The sequence below is a fragment of the Charadrius vociferus genome, unplaced genomic scaffold, assembly GCF_000708025.1.
Source record: "Charadrius vociferus isolate BGI_N301 unplaced genomic scaffold, ASM70802v2 scaffold217, whole genome shotgun sequence".
Lineage (NCBI taxonomy): Eukaryota > Metazoa > Chordata > Aves > Charadriiformes > Charadriidae > Charadrius > Charadrius vociferus.
The window spans coordinates 1,219,429-1,243,008 of NW_009649190.1; the positions used below are offsets into that span (position 1 = coordinate 1,219,429).

General features: G+C 36.0%; 1 protein-coding gene across 1 annotated transcript in view; it reads right to left on the bottom strand.

Annotated features, from left to right (window-relative positions):
• TBC1D5 (TBC1 domain family, member 5) overlaps positions 1-23,580 on the bottom strand; it is a 295,469-nt gene that overhangs the window by 120,696 nt on the left and 151,193 nt on the right. Inside the window, exons 7-12 of the mRNA XM_009888924.1 lie at positions 21,241-21,308; positions 14,891-14,993; positions 8,717-8,805; positions 7,156-7,206; positions 6,998-7,067; positions 2,281-2,453 (exon numbers count right to left, since the gene is read on the bottom strand). Of these exons, the coding sequence (XP_009887226.1) occupies positions 2,281-2,453; positions 6,998-7,067; positions 7,156-7,206; positions 8,717-8,805; positions 14,891-14,993; positions 21,241-21,308 (554 nt within the window). The remainder of the gene's footprint in view (positions 1-2,280; positions 2,454-6,997; positions 7,068-7,155; positions 7,207-8,716; positions 8,806-14,890; positions 14,994-21,240; positions 21,309-23,580) is intronic.

Consider the following 23,580-nt stretch of genomic DNA (forward strand, 5'->3'; position numbering starts at 1 on the left):
TATTTGTATATTTTTTGAGTGATATCAAGGCTGACAGATGGATATTTATTGTTGGCAAATCCAACAAACTTCAGCAAAACAATAAACTTCAACAAAGAGCTTACATGAATTCTGCACTTGGGTTAGGTTTAGCAATTGTTAATAACCTATTATGTTTAAGAAATGCTGTTTCTAGTTCAAAAAATGTTAAATACAGGAAAAGATCCAGCATCTGAGACTGTCAGTTGACTCACTACTGGAAATTATTGTTCTGAAGAGTTCAGACATCATTAAAGGTGAGAATAATACAACACAGTCATGTTCTTTTCCCTTTCTTTTTCTTCTGTCCTCTATATTAAATCATAAATCAGAGAAGGATATGACCTCACAGGCAACCCACTTTCCTCTTTTGCCAATGCAGACTGATTCTCTGTGATACTACCCATTTCTGAGAGCTTTTCAAAGCCTGTCTTTAAAATATTCTGATGGGTTTTCCTTTGTTAATTTTGATATATTATTTTACAGTCTAACAGCTCCCTGTTAGTAAGGTTTTCCTGATAGTCAGCCTGAAGCTCTCTCTCATAATTCATTCCTTTAACTGTAAATTTCTTTATTCAGATTCAGTTCTATTTATGCCACCAGACTGCACCGTTCTTCTGTTATTATAATGTTATGTTTTGAGCTAAAGTCTAATTTTTTCTTTCAATTATTTCTCTTACTGAAAGGCAAAATCTTATACTGAATACCTACAGTACAAATTATTTTTGCCCTAAAATATCTGTTTGTAAATTTCTGAGGTTTATCTTATTTTATTTTCTATGTGTTTTCATAAGACTTCATAAAAAAGAAACACTGTCTTTTTGTTTTCCTTGATATTTATACTGCCTACTTATTAATTACCACCCCTGAAGTTTATTAGGGATGCTTGCTTTCTCTTCCAGACTAGTGAAGATATAAGAAAATACACAACTCTACACTATGCAAAAAATACACTAATAGGACAATCTGTCCTCTTCACACTTTTAATACCTTACGTTTATTTGGTTTATTCTTCCTGTCCCTGTAACCCATTCCTATCAAAACTATTTAAATAAGTTTTGTAGAATTACATATTACTTCCTAATATATGTTATTTGTAAGTCTGGGACTACTACTTCTCTTGAGGGTATACTATGTCGCACCATTTTTCCATTTTACTATAACATCAAATTAGACTTTAATGTTAAGTATTGCAGTTATGGCCTGACATTTATACAGTCACCTTTTCCCTCCCTTTCTACATTTTCTATTGAGTTGTTAAATGCAATTCACAATTACATTTGGAAATTCACACCCTTAAATGAAACTTTTTTTCTTCATTTAAGGCAAAGCCAACCTTATTTGAAATAATTGCAAAAAGTAAAAAAAAAAAAATTAAAATTAAAAGTGTCATTTTTCTGTCACTGCAACTGCACATATGGCTTGTCAACTCTTAAAGGAATGATCAAAATGATTCAAATGTCTAGAATTCCAGACAATGAAGGCAAAAATCTTCCTCAAAACCACACTCAGTTCACAGTTATTCACGGTTCATCCAAGTTGCACGCTCTGTATAGACCCAGACTGACTATAACAGCCATAACTGTTTCTGATGAATGGTGTGCAAACACGTGGACAAGGCCACATCCAAAGTCACACCTGGCCCAATAAGGCCCCCTGGAATGGGGCACACAATACACAACCAGCTGAATGGATCTGAGCCAGCTTAATGGAAAACGGACTATCCGGACTGCCTCCGTATACATATACTTTATTTTTTATGCTTTTAACTTTTAACCATGCCTTTACTTTTAACATGCCCCACCACACCTGTATTACCAGTATCCAAAACCCCATTTTTGCAATAGGGAAAAGTTCACCAATACTGAACTGGTGATAAAATTAAGTAAATAAACCATTCAATGATAATTATATTCCCCTTCCCCCCTTCTTTGTGTCCTGCTATTCCATTTCTTCTTATAGGAAAGCCACAGGTAGAACGTGTACTCAATTCAGTACATACTTCATCACTGAACTGGGAGTCTTCATCAAGTTCACTAATACGTAGCTGAACGGACTTTATCTGCACTGGGAATGCCACTGTCACAAATACAAGGGGAGTATCATTTACTGTAATGCTGCCAACTGAAAAAGTTCTAAGAGATAAGAAGTACTTCTTTTTAGCCCCATTCCTCTAGTCCAAAATTTAAGGAAAAAAATGTCCTAATATAATGAAATGAAAATAGAAGGAATTAAATTAAATAATGCTTTGCAAACACTTACAGTCCATAAATCTGTGGAGCAATTTCCAGTCGGTTCAGATGCATGTACAGCTCAATATCATGTTTCTTCAGCAGATGATCCTGAATTTGGTTTACTTTCGCTACAATAGCAATAGATGGGCCTAAGTCCTGTGGCCTTGCAAATGGCATAGGTGTAATCATCACATCTTTCTCCTGCAGACACAGAAAATGGGGAAAAAAAGAACATCTCATGAAGCCTTATCGTCTAAAGGGACTGTCTACAAAAGATTTGTTTTGTTGTAATCATTGGCTTCCAAGTAAGCATAATAACACTAACAACTCCTTTCTTTTCCAGCAATAGAGGAACCTCAAGTATCCACTTCTGTGGAAGGTATTGTGGGATTCCCCTTCCCAGGTGTGCCAAGGTTCCTCTCCTCGTTCTGCATGTCAATTCTTATGTGCGCGCTTTGCTTTTCATGGTCTGACAGAGTTGACAGTTTTATTTTAGCTTTAATATCAACAGTCTGAGTCAGTCCAGAGCAAAGCAGATGAATGGTAACTTATTAGAGAATATATGCCCTCAGAGGACAATAAAATGCATACCAAATATAAAATAACTTATTATCAAACAATCCCTTCTAAACAGGCTTCCCTTGCTCAGAAAATTGGGTCGCTGTACCTCAAAATCAACCTAACTTTGATAAAGCATCAGAAAACTTTTAAAACAAAAAAGAAATCGAACAGATAGATGAACCTGACGGTTGGATGGTAGTTGGTTGGACTTAGAGGTTGTACAAACTATGCCATGATCTAGAACATGACACAAACAGAGGAATGCAACTACTGGAGTATTAGCATCCTTGAACCTGATACCGATTTAAATTGGTTCTTCTTGCAAAAGAGTGAAATATTATTGAAAAAGAGACAGAATGGCAGAAAGAAGTGCAGCAAGTAATGAACGCCACTGAATAGGAAACATGTAAAAAGGAGGATGAGAAATAAAAAGGAACAAGTCAAACCTATCAAGAGAAAGCTTGGGGAAAGGGAAATGGAGAATTAAGTTTTCAGGAACAATGTTAAAGATATAAAAGAGGGAAAACTGGAACAGTAAGAAGAGAAGATTTTGGAATTACTTTGTTGCAATTTGTCATCATGGCTCTCTGACCTGAAAGCTTCACTTTAAAAAACAGTTACTGTTTTTCTACCCTTTTGCTCAGTATATTGATAGAGAAGCATTATCAGGGTCAAAGGGTTAATACTTTCAGAAGACTTCATTATAGCTTAACTGTCGAAAGACAAATTCACTGGATTCAATACAGTGAAAAGCACATTATTTTTAATATTCAATAACAAAGAAAGGAGAACTAAGGTTCTTCACGGCTGCAAGTATGTTTGGAAAGGATATTTCTCCTACCTCCTTTTTTAATTATTCTATTAACTTCTTTATTACCAAATCAGGCAGCCTTCTTTTTACCCTGATTTTTCTTTCTCCATTGTACGGCTATTTCCTAGTGTTGTTTCAGACCCATTTCATTATTTTCTCGGTCATATGCTAGAACACAAAGTACTGGAAAAATGTGTATCTACTAATCTCCTTGCAATCTATACAGAAAACCACTCTTAAAATGTGATATGATAGCATTACCTTAATGCTAAATGCCAGTCTATAGTGATTTTTTGCATAACTATAGCAATTTGTCTTTGAAACTAATCATAAAAGTATGTAACTGTACGTACTCATAGACTGTGCATGTTGCAGCAGCTGGCACACATCAGGAGTGTGAACTTTATTCTGGTTTATTCAAGTTGAGCTTAACTTCAGCTTGACCACTGTATGCACTCATAACTCTGATGACTCAAAAGGTATGTATTTTTGAGCTTTTCTCAATTATAGGCATAGATTCTTGTATAGAAATCTCAACCTTAGAATGTTTCCACTTAGTTGAACTTGTAATATGAGAAGACGAGCTAGTTACCCAGATTAGCCTTTACATCATTAGTCATCTGGGGGTTTAAAGCCATCTTTACAAAATTAGAAGACAGAGTCTTAAACACTGGCTCAAGTGTCAAAAGATTCTGAATATCAAAACTAATGCAAGCTTCCTCCTACAGAGGAGTGCAAAACTAGAGTTATTTGTCACTCGCAGCATTTATGCACCTTGGCATAATGCAGCACTGACTGTCAGACTGACTGAGTATCAACATGGCTAAGTGCATCAAATAATATGTGCTGGCTTGCCATTTTTAAAAGCACAGGTAAATAGTATCCATCAAAATGCAGTTCCTCAGCATCTCAGAAATTAACCCCATTAACAGAAATCTTCAAAGTGTGACAGAATCGGTGGGGACAGCAGTTGCAATTAATTATCAATGCCTTGACTGTCCATGCCTCCCGATTTAGTGCACTCCACCAAGAAGCTCAGTGGATGACCAGAGTGCATATGACATATCTGTTGTCTCCTCTCATGCAATTCAGTTGAGAAAATGACACTACATTTAGTCAGTTGAAATTGCTCCAAAAAATCACATCAGCTGGTGTGAAAAAAACAGCCCAAACAGAAGGATGCTCAAATAAACTAATATAACCAAGCCGCCAAAATGATTAACTAGAAATGACTCACAGTGCCTGTGCCTAAAGCACAGAAGCCAAGTGGACAACATGATACTGTGCCCCTGCCCATATTCACTATATATTAAGTTGCGATACAAGACAAAACACCCGTTTTCATTTTGTGAGCTTCTGAGTCCTGGAAAACGCTTGAGAGCATGGGTTTAGTCATCTAGTGCTAACACAAAATATAAATGATGATTTCTAAAGGGATGCCATTCACAATAAAAAGACAAGAGGGATGGCTCAGAGATGCGCTTATACCGTTTACAGGAGACCATCAGGTTCACCTCTAAGAACAGTTTAAATAAGGATATCAGTGAAATGCAGCTGAAAAATTCAGATCAAGTATTAGGAACAGAGTCACCAAATCCTGCCACAAAACGTTACCTATCACAACACAAACTGACATGGCTGGCAGTTGAGACTAATACAATTTATATACTCATGCGTTTAGGAAACAAATGCTGCAGCAGTAAAGAAAGGCTAGGACCTACTACAAGTATAAACCATGGACAGATTTCTCTCATTAACCACTAGGGAATGGAGTAGCTGGAGAAGCTTCTCTAATGGCAATTGGGAGTAATGGAACCAACTGTTAGAGGCTATAAAATGTAACATGTCTCTCTGAGCACATTTCATTGCTTCCTTTGTGAAGACTCAGACTTTATTATGTAGCCAACCCTCAAAGTCATGATTGTAAAAGGCATACGTACAAGAAAGGATTATTAAAGATTATACATGTTTGCAAAGAACAAGAACAAACAACTAGATATTAATCCATGCGCTTTGCATTGTTAATTTTTTATGCCACAAAAGGACTGGAAAGGGCAATGTAAACTTTCACCTCCTACCCAAACACTGTAAAGCTGTAAGGAGACCTAGTTATTTCCTGGAATAAAATTCAACCTCAGACTTTACCACCTCTGTCACAGAAATTGGAACAAATACATTTGAATACACTGAATTTTGAAAAGCTACACTCAGAGAAACGTGTCTCACAGCTTTGTTGTTGGAATAAAAGTGACTATGTAATAAGTTCATAAAATTTGTATCTCATATGCTTTATCCTTAGTTACTGAGAATTATGTAAAGACCCAAATCCAAATAGTAATTTATAACTGTAGATAGCTTAGGCCAAGATACTAATGCTCCATGTCTAATAAAATATATACACAGATAACACTTAAACATTTAAAGAAAATAGAAGCTTGTATGTGAGTCTTGGGTGAGCGTCTTTTTCTTCAACAGACAGGTAAAACCTCCTCTCAGACTCGCACTCCCTAACTACAGTTCGCAAATATAGGTTTTGGTACACACGTGTGGACATCCAAACTCAACCAAATTCTTATTAATCTTTTGTTAACTCTAGATACTCACCCCACGGTCTATGTGAAAAATGCTGAAATGAATCAAGCTGGAGCTAAGTTTGGAGGACAACTCTTTTAGGATATAATACACTGCAAGTCTTGGCAATGCTGGTAATATGGCTATGTTTTGCTAGAGCCTTCTACATACACCCCATCACAGAAATAATTTCTCAGAATTAAAAAAAAAAGAGAAAAGCAAACAGACAAAGAGACAGGAAAAAAGTATTCAAAGGAAATCTTGAGCAATTGACAGGCAAAATGGACAGAGGGAATTGTCCTTCACACCATGCATAAAAAACGGTTACAGGCAAGGCCTAGATGGTCCCTGCAAAGAAGCGTTCTGTAGAACTAAACTCAGAATGCAGGAAAAGTTTTTCCATGAAAAGAAGCAACATACTAAATGACGTGACATCTCTACAGCTACACAGAAGATCTGAGGACACAGACATTCCCTCAGTTTGAATACCCTGAGGTCAAGAGGGAAAAAAAGGAAGGAAATGTAATGATGAAGTCAGAGAAAGATGCACCCTGACCTGTGATGGACAGTCTAGGATCAAAGTTTTGCTTTCACAGCAAATAGTTTATATTGTAAACAATTTAAACCAATTCAAGTCTCAATATGTTAAACACTGCCCATAGGCATTTCTTTAACATGACATTTGCACAGGTTTTGGGCACATAGATATGCCTATGACAGGCCTTCTTTTGAATGCTACACAACAGCATCACTCATACATAGGAGAATCCGTGTTTGTAAAACATTTTAGAGCGATATTTACCTTCTGACTGTCATGTTCAAAAGTTGAAAACCAATGTTCTGCAGTTTTCATAAGACGTGTGAACATTGCACTGAAGGGGAAAAACCCAGAAACTTGGTGTTAAATAATGTATTACAAATAAGAGCGAATTAAATGTAAAGGAAGTTGTTAAAACTTACTAGGCATCATGTTCCAGATATTCAGGATTCAAAAGAACTTTCATTTCCTCGCTGAAAAAGGCAACAGTGAACAATCCAAATGTGAATGTTTATTTTTGGTCAGCGTTCTGCATGTACTATTATGTATTTATAAGCCAACTTTCATATAAAGTGCAAATGAGAAAACTAGCCTTTTTAATTAAAAAGAGCAACTCCATTGAACAAATGAAGTCTTTCCTTTTTATAAAGATCAAAAACAAATTAGCTGCCTTGTCTGCACTACAATGAAGTAACCATCTAATTATTCCAAATAACAAATTACTGAATGTCACAATGTATTATTTGAATATGCTTGATCTAGAATAATTGATTGCTGCACAATCTATCACTGTTTGTCCCAAACAAAAAAAAAAATATGGTTACTGGTCAAATATGCAGTATCAAAACATTAATTTGTTTTGTTTTAATAGCCTGTATTTTTATTGTACTTTAACAGCAATTAATCAGTGACAGCACCTCTTTTCCATCTATTTTGCTGCTTAGCTCTACTTTTTCAGTGGGGATGGAACAGAATGCTGTGCATAACACATCGTTATTTTAAGTTACTTAGCATTGCAGAGCATCTTCTAGGTAATTTCAGGATATCAAAGGACAGACATTGAATAAAAACACACACTTGTAAATAATCTCCATCCTTATGCTTAACTGCCTTTGGACAATCACGTTGAGGGGTGCTAACAGAGGTTATATTATATAGTACACATAATTAACTTGGCTTTTATTCACTGCTGGACTCCAAAAGAGAGTGCATAAAGACAAATGAAAAGAAATTACCTTAATATCATAAGTGATACAAGGCGGCAACTAGTTTCTTTAAAAAAAAAAAAAAAAAAGCCAGCAAAAAAAGCTTTACATATAGGGGAAGAAAAAAAGCATCTGAATTTGGCTGACAGACAATTGTGTGTGACGTAATATTTCATACATACGTGTATGATTACATGCACACACCCACACAGGTTGAGTGAAATGAAGAATCAATAGCTAAACTTAATGTTACTATCAAGTCAAAGGACAGTCAGATATTGCAGCTACAACATTGCAGGTGATGAAAGAAATATCAATCACAACAATTTCTCTACATTGCTTTTTTTTTCTCTTTTAAGATATGAGGAAAGACAGTTGGTAACATGTCTGTTCTATGACTGCAGTTCTCTAATTTGCCTCCTCTCTGCAATGACAAAACCGAAACCATTTCTGGCAATAAGAATGAGGAGAAACAGTAGGTATGTAAGCTTTTTGCTTAAGGTTTCCCTTTAGGTTTCTTGCCTTCCTTTTTTTTGGCCAGCTAATATCTGTGAAGAGGACAAAGTCTACATTTTTAATCCCCATTTCAGAAGGTGTGGTAAGGAAGATGAAATAAGGACGTTGCCGTAAGAGCAGGAGGATACAACCGTTTCTGATACCAATTTATCAATTATAAACAAAGAATTAAGGAACACATAAGTTATAGCCCAGCCAACTTAATTTCTTTTTTTTAAGAAGGCAGATTTTTAATGCTATACGAATAAAACACAATGCTTGCCTTGGTTGTGCAGCTTCACTGGCATGTGAAAAAGCTTGGTGGTCACAATGCAGGATAAAGACAATGGGAGCTAAAAGTTCATGCATACCCTAAACATAAAAGGAAGCAGAAGTAGAGTAAGACTTTCCAGTCATGTAATAGTTCATAAAACATAGCATCAGGCAACCAGCAAGAATAGGTGCAGAATAACTAAAAGCAGGAACTTTTATATTCTTAACAGAACAGTTTCATCAATGGCTTTTATCTTAAATTCTGATTAAATCCAAGTGTTTATTCTTCTGTAATACAAGGAAGCAAGCTATTCTCCCCTTTTCTAACACAGCAGACAACAAATTGGCAATGGTAGTCAACCCTGCACCTGGCAGTTTACTCCAAGATCTATGTTCATAAATATGAATTTTATTTATAATTACAATCATGATCCACAGTACAAAGATCTGCAATAGGGACAAATTACAAAATTTAACATTATTTCTTATTTGATAATGTTCCAAAACCAGCATAGCAGTAGCCTTTAGAGGAGACAAGGGCAGCTATTTGGGAAATCAGAAAATGAAACTTATATTCCTACAGACATGAGAAATAAAATGGGTTTTTACCCTTTTTTTTAAAGTCGTTATTTCATTATTAAAAATAAACTCATTATAACACAATGCATAGGTACTGTTCCATTAAAAACTATTACTTATACGTGCAATCTATATTAAGATATAGAAAAAAAATACAGAAGCATGCAGGATTGGAAGAGAAAAAAATGGTGGGTAGTTGAGGACTTGGGCCAGCACTAGAAGCGTGGCTGGGCCACCCAGGGTGGCCAGCGGTGCTTGGCTTGAATCACCTGGGGGATGTCAATTTGTTATCAGGAGCAGAAGCAACCGCTTCAGGAAACAAGCAATCCAGCTGGCAAGCAGCAACACACTGGCAGGTAAAACTATAGCCTGAAGAATGAAACTTCAGCAGATATTCAGCCCCTTCCCTCAGATTAGATCAGAGGAAAGGAGGATTTGGGGTGTCATCACTGGGGAATTTGGTTATGTCAGGGGAGTTGGGCTCCCAGTGCTGGACTAGGACGGCAGATAGGAACTAAAGCTACAGTTTTTGGTGGGGTCAGACACACAGAAGAAGCAAGGGGAGCTCTTCAGTGACGGAAGAGATGTGGGATGAAAGGTTGACACCTGTCTGGCTGCCTCTGGACACAGGGGTCACTCTGATGGGAAGGAACTCCTGACCTCAGCCCAAAACCACCAACTACAGCCAGGGCTTGCTGCCAGGCACTCAGGCTACCCCTGCTGGGTCTTGCTCTGGTGGAGTCTTTGCCCTGGTGCAGGAGGAAGAGTGTGCTGCCAGTGGCGCTCCAGTTCAAAGGTGCAATTGCTTCACCAAATGCATCCTCAGTCCCAACTCCAGGTGCACGCTCTGGGCAGACAGGGGTGCCGGGAAGACCATCTTGTCTATCCCGTTGGCAGAAAGAGCACTAGGGATGGCCCATCAAGCTCAAAGGCATTTGAGGCTGCTGTCAGGAGCCAGGTGATGGGTCCCCAGACAGGAGCTGTTCTACTCTTACGCTTGCACTTCCAAGCTAGGAAGCCTCTCCACTTGATTTTCCAAGACTCCCGTGCTTGTGCAGCTACCGTGCTGCTTTGCTGGTATATCACTTGATACTCCATGTAGCATTTAAAGAGTATTCAATACCAGTGAGTTAGCTTATCAGCTTCATATGTATCAAGCAGATCCATTAACTACTAAAACTCTTTCACTTTTATTGGAAATAATGGGGATTTTCCTTAAGTGGTCCAAGCTGAGCAGAGAGGTAGACGTGGAAGCCTTCTCTAAATGATCTATTTTGTGTGTGCTTGGATGCATGTTAGTGAATTTTGTCTGTTCATAAGAGGAAATTCCAACAACTAGCAGTGTTGAAGAAAAAAAAAGAGGTTTGGGAATTTCTCTGTGTGCTATCCACTGAAATCCTAGGAAAGTTTATTTCTGAGACTGAGATGACTGTTATAGCAACTGTAGGGTTGAAGCAATAGCAGTCAGTGAACTGGGCAAAGCTAAAGACAACAAAACTACTGAAGTTTGGTGTTTTTCTTTCTTTTCCTATTTGTGAACCTTTAAGGACTACTTAGAAAGATGGAGGCTAAACAGAAACTCAGTTAGGAAAAAAAAAGATTAAACCCAATGTAGCCCCTTGATTTCAGGACCTGGTATAAAATTCCCAAACACAACAACATGGCTTAGATTTCAAATTGACAGCTTTAGATTTCTGAAAGTCTTACGGTCATACCAGGGAAAGGAATAGGAGAGATGGGGAGATATGTCCAGGATTAGACAATAAATATAAGTGGCAAAAATATTTAAATAAACTGTAGATAACCTGGGTAGTACTTGGTAGTACTTTCATACATACTCACAGCCCTCAGTTAATTACAGCTGCATGTCTAATCTTTTATTCGCCCTGATATACTAACATGAAATAAGAGAAATGGAAATGCCAAAAACTCGACTATCTAATAGAACTATCACCTAAGCTGTAAACATATAAGCTGAAGAAAAAAAAAGAGGATATAAAATAAGAATTAGTTATAAAAGATAAAAGCACATCATGCATTCTTCCAACATAATAATATATCAAATTTATAATAAAGTAGAATTATAATGTGGCTGCCCACATACAACAAAAACAAAACAAACAGATGATGAAATATCAGGATTTCAAAAAGATACCTCTGATCTTTCAGTTACAGGAGTACTTCAAATGTTTAGAGATTTTTAGCTTGGCAAGAAAAGCCACCAGTGTAATATGCATACACGTATTTTTTCAATGCTGCAGTTTACTAAAACTCTTTAGTGTTAATAAATAAGTTGACAGTGCTCAGATAATTTTATGACACTTCCCAGCTACAACAAAATATTGATTTAATAATACAGGCTATGGTTTAGAAAGAAAACCAGAAATATAGCATTTCTACAATGAAAAGTGAATCAATGCATTTCAAAATCGTATTGACTCCTCTAAGGGCAATCAAATCATGAGTGAACAATAGTTAGCCCAGTGATTTAGCTTAATTGTCACTATTTCTTTTCAGTGTAACTAGGACCAGAATTTTGGCACCAATCTTACAGAAGAATGCTAGGAGTAATTTTTACATATTCTTAAGTACAATATGCTATTCTCTTTAGATTTTATATTTACAGCTGCTATTTAAAAATTCAATGATCCCGGTGAGGATTCTGTCTTTAAAATCTGTAATACAGCTTCACAGCATTCTACTCCATTTGACTAGGGACAGAAAATCTTTTTCCTCATCAAATAAAATGTTACTTCACGCTGGTCAAAAAACCACAAACACTACTACAAAGACAACTTTCACGCATATATGCATATTAAATAAACATTATTGATTGCATCTTGTAAGACTATATGCTGAAGCTATGTAATAGTTTCAATCAGATGTTGTAAACTTCAAATACACTTTATTTACAAGGATGCAAATTGTCAAAGAACTAGAACTTTTTCCAAATATTTTGAAAGAGAAACATCAGGTTCTGTACAGATGTTGACAGACAGAAGTATAAGTTTTCATTTATTGGCCAAGTGTTAAAATCATTATGGCAAATGTAGCCTTTGCATGTGGTCAGACATACAAATGAGACAGAGGAATTCTAATAGAGAACAACAGGACCAGTCCCACGATGGATACTGAATATGAAGACAAACACCTCAATTTGGGCTTTGTGTTCAGGTCACTGGGGAGAAAGCAGCTTGGAGGTGATCTGATATTGATGAATTAACGGTAACCTTCTTTATATTCAAGAAAATATGCTAGGATTTGGTCTAGTGGAAATTATTATGAGAAGTGGGGTTTGAGTCAATGGAAAAACAGAACCAATAAAAATAGTAGGACAGGAAGGTTGACTGCAAAATAGGTATTTGCTAAAAGATGGGAAAAAACATATCCTGTTGCCACTACAAACTCTTCTTCCTGTTAGCTAATTCAGAGAAGGGTACTGATGGACATGAAAGAAACGTTATCTCAAAAGAGAGGGAACGGAGACAAAAAAGCAGGATTGTTAGTATTAAGCTAACAGGAACATTAATGTAAAAAACCCAAACAAAACGACACTTTCAAAATGAGGTAAGAAAAAAGAAAAGCTCCTAATAAAATTGACACACGTCCACCAAAGAAAGGAAACCCACAATCATTTGCTGTTTTGTGGAGTTGGCACCACAAGACTTGGGTGATAAACTAAACGCACTTCAGAGAGGTAAAATCAACGTTTTTTTGTGATCCAGTTTTTTTTTAATTTTCTGCACTTCACCTCTCCCTTTAGTCCTGTGGCAACCCCATCCTGAAATTACTGCACTACTGATGCAACACCAGTTGAAAACAGAGGTAAAGAAGTTTTCTTTGTCAACAGCCTGTAGGCTCGCAAAATTGAACCTGTTCTTTTATCTGCCTATGTTCATTTAGCCCACCAAGCAGTCTTTATTAAAGCTGAGGCATCAGGCAGTCAAAGTTCATTAATACCATTTATATAATCTCTGCAGTTTCAATTAACTCAGCAAGACATTCTACTACATGATAACAGTCTCATTAATTCAATAAAATCCCATAACTATTAACAATATGGTCTATGTTAAACGGGGTGTCACCTAGTAGAAAATAATAGCTTTAACAGCTTGTGATGAAACTCAGGGCTTTTTTTTTTAAATTTGATCTGGCTAAATATTCCATCCTTATGTAGAAAGGTATTATTTCTTAGTAAGGAATCAAGAGGATTTTAAATATGAGCAGAGGGTAATTAAGTCCTTTTAAGTCATATCAAAGAGTAAAATAATACTTCTTGTTCAATAAATGATAGACTAAATTAGCTGGAATGTGTTCTTCCATTTTCCCGTCATCAGTACTCTGGCCTATATTCACTAGAAATGGGAGGCTGAATACTGCTGAAGTGTTTTCTTTAGCAGTGCCCTTCAAAATACAGCTCACAAATCTCATTTTTTCTTTTTATCATGCAAGACTTCCTTGCTCACAGTCTGTCAAGCATGAGAAATAACAAGCTGATGGAGATTTGATATGTTTGATAACTATATATTTGATTTTTTAATATAATCTGTATGACAGTTCTTCAGAAGCAACTGTTCCTTCAACTCATATGTGTTGGTCTTTTCATGAAATGCCACTAATTTCCTGGCTTGAGGACAGGGTGGTCACAGACCATGCGTGAAAGCATACAGCATCTTTTAAAAATCTTCACATTTACTGAAACTCTGTATTTTTGTCGTGATTTTTTTTTTTTTGTCTGTGTGAACTTTACTCCTCAACCGTTTACCCCTTGTCCACGCACATGGCATCCCTCAGTCTGTCAGTCCTTACTCACCCTAAAGTTAATAGCCTGGAGAAACAAATACAAATATACTTATGTTGGTAACTCTGCGTATTGGTCTTGCTACATTAATTTAGTACCGAGCTTATGCTCGCTTCAAAACCTTCAGAACAAATGTTAAATTAATTTAGCCTGTATCCCATATGGACGCATAGTTAGTGCAGCTTTAAGGCTTTCTTTACCATTTTATCAAAAATGGTTTGAGCAGGCTGTCCTTCAGGTAACACTGTGAAAGTGGTATTTGTAGCACCCTTATCCTTCAGTCAAGAGGCATTTGTTAGCTGCATTGTATTCGGATGCTACAAGGTTAGATAAAGGATCTATTTGCTAACGTACTGCATGGCTTTACCACTCTGAGGAAGAACTGAAAATATTACATATAACTCAAAACAGTAACTTTGCCTAAATTTCAGAAATTGCAAATTTTTTTTGTTTATTCAGTACCATTTTTAATCCTGCTGCGTACTTTCTTTCTTTACCTAAGCCCAGAAAACCTTTCTTTTTCTTTTTCTTTCTTAACCAACACTGAAGAAAAAGATGTTGTTTATTAAGAAATTTGAAGTTAGACAACTTAGCAACCTTAAAGAAAACAATTTGAGGGACCGTCTTATGAGGGAAAAGCATATGTTATTCAATGAGCTTACTTTTCTTACTATCCAGCTGACAAGCAGCTCTTTGATTACTTTAGCATTATGATACAACTTCAATACAACAGAACTACATTATTGTCAAACCGTATAGAAGACGTTGAGTCAATGAATGCCACCTGTACAGTATTTTCATTACCTGTTTATAAAGCAACTGCTCATTTTCTCTGGCATAGCAGAACAGAACATCTGTAAGAATTTTCCTCACATTCTCTTGCTGGAAATACTGCATTTCAGGAAAGCTGAAAATTAAGAAATACAGCAAAAGTGAACAATATAGCACACAGAATCTCAGTTGCTCAGTCTTCTAGAAATGGTTTTAGGTAAGACAGCACCTCCCTTGTCTGCTTTCCCACCACTCTGAATTGTGGGTGCTGCTAGAGTAAGAATGTTTCTAAAGACTTGTTATATTTGTTCTGCAACCAAAATTCTGAACCACGTTCTTCAATATGCTACACAGATATGATGATATCACCACTTATATTTAAATAAGTAATCCCTTTCAACATTATTTAACATTATCCAAATAAAATTATGTAAGTTCCCAGCTACCTAAAGGATCAAGTTCATTTCCTCCTCCACGTCATGAAAACAAGTTGAGTTGATGCAGAATGAAAGGAGACAGAACGAGAGGTAAAGACTGAAGCAAAGATCTACCCTCTCCCTCTTCACACAGACTCTTACTGCTAAACCCAGCAGCCCAGAAGACCATTCTGGTCCCAGGGGGCACAGCATCCCAATAGTAACTTTACTCCAAGGCTATGCTCCACTGATTGTCAGTCCGTCACCGATGAATCTAAAACTTGCTAGGAACACTTAGACAAGAGGTGTGATCAAAAACACCAAGCAGACACTTCTTCTCCCATAAAAAAAACCAAGTCAGTTGAAACTAAAACTGTTACAAAGAGTTATCTACTGATTAATTTGATTCAGGTACCGAAAAAATAAGTACCAAAGATCAAATCTCCACAGATAAAAAAAAGATACTTTATATAACATGCTACCATTTTTTAAATCTGTGCTGGGTGGTAACTGTAACTGGATCATCAGTTATCATTTTTCTCAAGATGAAAGTTGGGTAAAAGAAGAGTACAAGAGCTACAATATGTTAAAGAAGTTTGTAAATTTTCCAGTTCTAAACTGGAGTAAGACAAAAGAAAGAACAGTATGTCAGAAGAAGCATATACACAAGGGTTCAGTATTTCATGAACATTTGAAAAATTATTAGCATTTTAATGACAAGATTATTAAAATATCTCACAACCCACATGAAAATCAGTATCCTAATTTTCCTGAGCTCTAAGCAAGCTCCAGTATCTCTTACTAGCATCTTTTGTGATGCAACATAATTGGCATTTCACTGTCTTTAGTAGCTGTCTCAAATAAACTTTAAAATTATGAAATCATTTGATACTCTGGCAAAGCAAATATGCTAAAACCAAAATAGAATAAAGTGGAACTGGTTTAGAATAAGGGAAAAAAGCTTCTGGGAGAATCCAGTTATCTGCATATAATCCAGGAAAATGAAAATACTTAAAATCTGTAACTATTCTGAAGCAACTGTCACTCGCATCCTGCTCCTTGACTGTTGGAAGTAGGAAAGAAAGTGGTTATGCAGGATGTACTTTAATGACTAAGTGCACAAACAAAAAGCGTTTTCACGCTTACTGAAAAAGTAACTAGATGGCAAAAAATGTTTCATGACGCAATCACCCCAAACCACATCCAGCTATATGGAGCAGTAACAAATAATCAAAAATTCTGGAAAGGTAGAATACTAAAAAGAAAGGAAAAGGTAAAGTTGGACAAAGAAAAACAGAAGAATACTTAAAAATACAACAATGGTAGGCCTCAGGCTAGATTGCTAAAATAAAGGCTATAGTATTGTCAGTTTTAAAACAAAATCACATGGATTGCAGATAAGTTTTCTTCAAGGAAATTTTGTTTTTCCTGTGTCCCAAGTCCGAGCTACAATGCTAAACTTTAAACCAGTTATATTAAGGCTGCTGTAAAGCCTGTCATGGAGAAACAATATAGGGAATTATAATAAATTACTTCACATAAAACTATTAGTGTTAACAACAACTGTGGTCATCTCACAGAGGTGATGACAGGTAAGCACAGAAACATAACTAACTAAGGCAGAAAGCTGCTTTGAAATCCTTGCATGAAGGACCTGAATCGAGAGACACGGCAGAGAAGACACCACGGCTTAAATGCAGCAATGCTGAAGTCCTGCGAAAGGCATCGGGAAGAGGGGTGTAACGTTTTCCTGGCACCTGGTGGGGGTAATGATAGACCAACATTTGGAAACTTGTATGCACTTGTACTAATCATATTACTGTAAAGGAAGGACACAGCTGAGACCAAAAGTGCATTACAGCAGATGGCAATCGACATAATTTAGGGGTTTGAAGAGATTATTTCTGAAGGACTGTTATTCAGGCCTGCCCTATGAAGTTTAGGAAGAGAAGATTAACAAAGAAAACTCAAAAATACACAGAGATATCTGTGAGGATCTAGTAATACCAGAGATTGTGACAGAAAGGATAATAATGAACTCAGGAATAAGCTGGCTGAAGTATTAATTATAGTAAATGTAAATACAAGAGATCACGAGGGAACTATCAGTTCAGGATGGATTTTTATGGAGAATGTCATTTTATGATTAAAGCACTGTTTTAGAAATACAGTATCCTCAAATCAGGCAAGGTAAGGATACTTTTCATGAACACTAGAATATTACATTTAATTGTATTTCTGAGAAAGAATGCATAAGGACATGGGAACTTTGCTAGACTGTTTTACCACAACTGCTACAGTTAAACAATGGTGCATTTAGGTCCCTAGTTTCTGAAAGTGAAGACCAGTGCAAGTTAGTTATGATTTTTTAAAACATTCCTGTAGCCCGTTTAGGGGCCCCTACACCAGAGGCAGCCAGACTTTGACACAGAAGAAACTTAGGCTGGCAACCAAATAAAAGGATGCACAAATATTTTATGAAGCAAATTAGGTGGCAGACAAAAATGAGACTCTTAACCACAGCCAGGGAACGACCATTTTTTCTTTCATGCACATCCCCTGCCATTCCCCAACCCTGTTACTCAGCTGGAATGGGGAAAGCTACTAAACCAGAAAAAAAACAGAAGATGCTCTTGCAGCTGCAAAGGTTTGATGAAGAATAATAATACACCACCAGCAACACCATGACAGACACACCCAAACCGTGTTGCTCACTTTTTTCTTCAAAAGGAATAAATTGGGGTATAAAGGTAACTCTCCTTTCCAGCAGTCCCTCCTCTTACATAGAAACTAGACTTTGTCTCCTGTGTTCATACTCAATGGATTGCTATTTCTTCCCATCTCTTCTATATGCTTCAGAAGGATGCAGCTCCCTAATGGCTTCTCTGCTACCTTTTTTATGGGTGGGGTTTTTCTTTGTTATTTGGGAGATGGAGAGTTGAAACAGCAGCACCCACCACTGCTCATCTTCACACAGCTTCTTCCATTGTCCTAAACTCCTGAAGCAGAAACTAGGTAGACCAACATATAAAAATACTACTACAAAAGAAAAGAAATCCGCTTGATTAGTCTACTGTGAGTGCCCCTTAAGCATTTTGTTTTCTTAAAATACTGCAGAAAGAAAGAGGGTAAACAAATCTAGACATTTACAATCCGAAATGTACAAAGTGGTGCCAGCAAGCAGACTGGTATTTTGATTGGACTGGTAGCTAGATGCTCCTGCATCTGCCAATCTGCTAATTTCCATTTCTGCAGAATATCTTTAAAAACTCTCCTTTATCGCTTACCTTCTTAATCATCACAAAATAAATCACCAGCGTTCCTTGGTACATCTTTTGAATGACAGTAATTAATCATTGCATTCTTAAGTCTGTTAGGAGTTACTATGGTGCTCGTTCGTACACACCTTCCTTTCTTAGTAGAATAATAGAATGCAATAGTATAGTCATAACTTAGTTGGCACTGCTATCTAAATCTAAAGTAAGGCTTTTACTTGCAGTATAGTAAACCTCCTTACCCTCCTTCCCACCCTCATTTTTAGAAGCTTCTTGCTTGAGATAGAAAGAGATGGTGTTTCATTCCAGCTCAAAAGTACACATTATCCGACAGCTGAAGGAAATTCCATTCTGAACCTCTCGACTACCATAAAAAATAAGTCAGGTGATTAATTAGAAATGTTGATCACTAATGAGTGAGGACTAATTTAACAAAATCCTTACCCACTTCCCTTGTAAATATTGGAAGTTCTTATTATGCAACAAATTATATTTAGACATTTGGCTTGGATTACTCTCACCTGACTTAAGGTGACTACAGTTTAGTTAGGTACAGGTGAGCTAGAAGCCTGTTATAATTACTGAAGAAAAACATATTTCTCTACAGTGTGATGCATCAGACCTATACTAGACATTTACTTTAGGAAGAGATGATTTGTGTCCCTAGAATTCTTCAGCTACATAGAGTCTAAAGGATGATTAGTCTGGTTGTGAGCACTGTTGTTTTACAAATCTAATTATTAGGTGAGGTAAGAATTCACAAAATGCATATGAACACACACACATGAACAAACTTTATCACAGTTCCCTTTATGTAACAGTATTCTGAAATTTAAAACAATTTAAACCAATACCAATTTAAAACGCATGTTTCTACACACTTTTCCCATTTATTATTACTACACTTCAGAGAATTCTAATAAAACCATTATAGAGTAAATTTTTTACTGTTTTGGTAGATTGGACTGGTTTCCTACTCTGCGTGCAGTTCGCATCCCTCTCTACAGCATTATTTACTTGATGCTTTTGGATGATGAACACTGAACTCTTTACAAAGAATGTAAAAATATTTGTTAAATGAGAAACAGAAGCTAGAAAGTAATGATTATGATAACTGAATATAATACTCAATTATTTTAACCTTTAGTAAAAGGCATTGTAAGTTAATGACAAATCTTTAAATTGTAACTCCAGGAATTTATTTAAAGAATGGAAATGAAAAGGACAACATTAAAGAGAGGGTACTTGCATTCCAAAGCCAAGGAATGTAGAACTTACTGCTTCTTACGTTAATAATGGTTTACAAACAGATCCCTATGTATACATAAAATGCACACTATGTTTTATGATTAGGCAAACAAGAAGTGTATATATAAATGCATGTAGTTTATCAAATAAATTCATATTACTTTGACAAATTTTGCTTCTTCACTGACTTCTTTTGATATTGATGACACACAATGTATGCTACTGCTGTTTCAAGTAGACATTATTTTGTACAAATACATAAATGGAAATTTCTTTAGTCACTACTACTGATATTAGTGAATATTAGTCACTCTGCTATTTGCCAGAGTGAGAGCCTGGACATTGTGTGTGTATATATGTATATATATATATATGTATTTTTAAATAACAGTCTTACATCCATCATAACCTCCATACAACTTTTCATTCTCCAATTATAGTTTAGATACGCATGTATTTTAATCTTAGAACATCCTGAACTGTTTCCTTTAACAAACAAAAAATACCATCTGTGAGAATGCACATGAAAGCATACTCAGATTTTAATTATACATCTCATGGCAAAAAGCATTCAAGAATGGGTCTAGGGACGGACATATAAAATATTCCAAAACCAGAGAGCAATGATTTCTTCTGCATGACTTTGTTTCTGTAAATGAAAATGTGTGAGCTTGGGATTTGTAAAATCTATGACTATCACCACTTTTTTCAAGTTACAAGGAAAAATATTTGCAATACAGTAAAATTTCACATGGTAGCAAACCAGTAATCGAATTTAATTAGGTTTACACATCAGTCAATGCTTCCACTCTGAAAAGAAATGTTTTCAGGAACTGAGTGTTCTAACTTGAACAAGTTCCTAAACAGGAATGACCTAAGGGCCAAGAAGCTGAAAACATAATCACAGTAATATTAGGACAAATTTTAAAAGGCTTATGTGACAAATAACACTCGAAAAGTGATAAATAAAAATAGAAATGCTTAACTTCTCTAGATAAGTGACATTTCCCTTACTAATTACAAACTGCTTTTTAAATTATTGATTGAATAAGTGCTCAGAATTAAAGAAAGTCATCTGTTCAATCTTTTATTATGATCATAATTTAGTTACAAGACCTTTCAGTTTCTCTTACCTTCTCTTTGCTTCATATGGAAAACTCTGCTTTAAATTTCACATAGTAATACGTTTCCTAATATCCTAATTTAGAAGAGCTTTTCTTCAATGATACCAATAAATCCCCAGGGTTTAATGTTTAACTTGATTTTCTCATTTTTCACTCCAAGAAAGCTGTATTTTTATACATTTAATGTATGTTTCTACACATTCATGTTCAACATTCCTGACATTTACACTAACCGAAGTCAAGAAAACAATATAATGTATGCCACATAAAAACGCAGAATCTAAAATTATATATAGAAATTTCTTTAAAGATCTACATACGTTCTTGTCACATCTTGTTCAATCATTGCTCGAAGCTCTTTATCCTGAAAAAATTTATTCCAAAGACTCTGAAATAAGGAAAAAGAATTGTATGAAACAGAGACTTCTACTAATACTCTAAGGCTTATACACTACATCAGCAAAGTACTGTATAAATATTAACTAATTAATCCTCAACATTCCTGGTAGACAGGTATATCAATATTTTATGGGTGAAAAAGAATGTTGGTGACCAGCCAAACGTATCTGAGAAAAGTCAGTTTAGATCAGAGACGAAAATATTCATCATGAAAGTTCCTGCATCCTTGTTCTAGGCTCACTCCATTCACTCACTGGCTGGCTGTGAGTTACTTGTAAGGGGGTTATGAAGAATATTTAGGAAGGCAGAGTAAATTCAAACCTATTAGAACAAGCAGCTCAACTGAAAAAAAATCAGCAGTTCACTCATGGAAAAAAAGTCTATGTCACTGTACTCTACTACATTTCTCCTATGAATGTACGGACTCTGATTGGAAGCTGCTATAATTTCCATACTAAGAAATTGTTTGGAAGTAAGCTAGTTTCTCTTAGTGGAGGCAAAATCGAATAAGAAATGTATGATGATCAAATACTTATTATGAAAATAACATCATTCTAATGGTATACATATACAGTGCAGAACAAGACTGGCCATTCTAATAAAAGTTCTAATAGGGAAAATCAGTGTATTTAAAGCTCACTGTCAACATAAAAAAAATATTAAATAAAAGAGTTTGAAGTAGGTTTAGCTTCTTCTATATCCGTGCTTATGACCATTTCCATTCTCTTTCTTTGGTTTCCATGCCTTGTTTACCAATATTTTGTAAAAAAGCTAACCTGAAAGAAGTCAGCAAATGTTGTTGTTTGTATGCTCCAGAAAAAGTATTGTAAAGCCCATTCTTTATTGTAAAGGGATGGTAGCTTGACCATATTGATCAAAATACAGAAAGAACAAAATCTATAGCAGTCTTTTCATGCAGGTTAGTTTTCAGATAGCAGCAGCACCAGTGAATGAAATACCGTACAAAGAGAGTGGCTACAATACTTCCAGAATTTTTTGCTCCCCTGTAAATAATTCATCGCCATGGTGGCTTACGCTCCACAGAAAGGAAAGAGAAAGTAAATTAGTGTTATCTAGCAGAAGGAAGGTAAAATAACAAAAAAAGAAAACGTTAATTAGCATAGTTTGTAACATGAACTATGAAAAAAAACCCACCCCAAACTTCAAAAGTATCTATATCCTTGACAGTCTTATGTAAAACTATCTTTTTAACTCGCAGCTCTTTTCAAGTCTTATGTAAAACTACTATCTTTTTAACTCGCAGCTCTTTTCATGCAGCTGCATGACATTTTGAAACTCCCCTGCCCCTGCTCCAACCCTGGTCCATCAGAGCAAAGGATGGAGGAAACAGAATCTGCATTGTGAAAAGGAAGCAAAACCCAAGACACTGAAAGGGTAAAACATGAAGTCACTGCAGAGGCTCAGAAGCACTTTGGTCTTCATCCCTACGCCTGGTGTGGCCCATGGCTTTGTTTTACAGACTAATGCCCAGCCACATACTCTCCCACATTAACCTTTGTCTCCCATCTCCTAAAGACATCACAGGCAGAAAGAAGGTTGTGCCACTGCGCATAGTCACAAATCACTGCAGAAACACTTCAAATATTTTACATTTGACAAAGCTTTCTGCCCAGCTGGGTGCAAGAATGGTTTGATGGCATGCACAGCCATACCGTCTGTAGAGCCACCAATGTGCCTATGATCACTACTTCCACATTTCCACAAGCAAACCTATCTTTCCTTCTGTGTTAAATATGAAGCAGAGTACCACGATAAATACAACAAAATATGGGCTTCCATTTTTATGAACAAAATGAAAACCCAAGCAGTTCAACCATATATATCTGTGAAAGTCTTTCCAGGTGTAAATCTCTTCAATGCAGCCAAACAAATTATTTTCATGGTATTAAGTTATTTTGAAAATGTGATAAAAAAGATTTTTCAGAAATGGTAACATAATTAATGGAGAAGCTTAAAGATATGTGCTATAAAATACCTAAGAGCTTTTCAGGTATAATAAAATGCAGCGTAAAAAAAAAAAAATAATGCCTGAAATTAAGCTCCCAAATCTACATGTAAACCCCCATCAAAGTGTCATGACTATGAAAATACCAAGCTACTAGGAGGTCCCATTAATTTCAGTGATAGCTGGATGCTCTGCACTTAATGACAGTCAGGCCAAATACTTTTACCACATTTTGAGCATTTCTTTAAAATCTGGATCTGTCATTTTGCAGCTGGCTGCTTTCTGATTAGAAAAA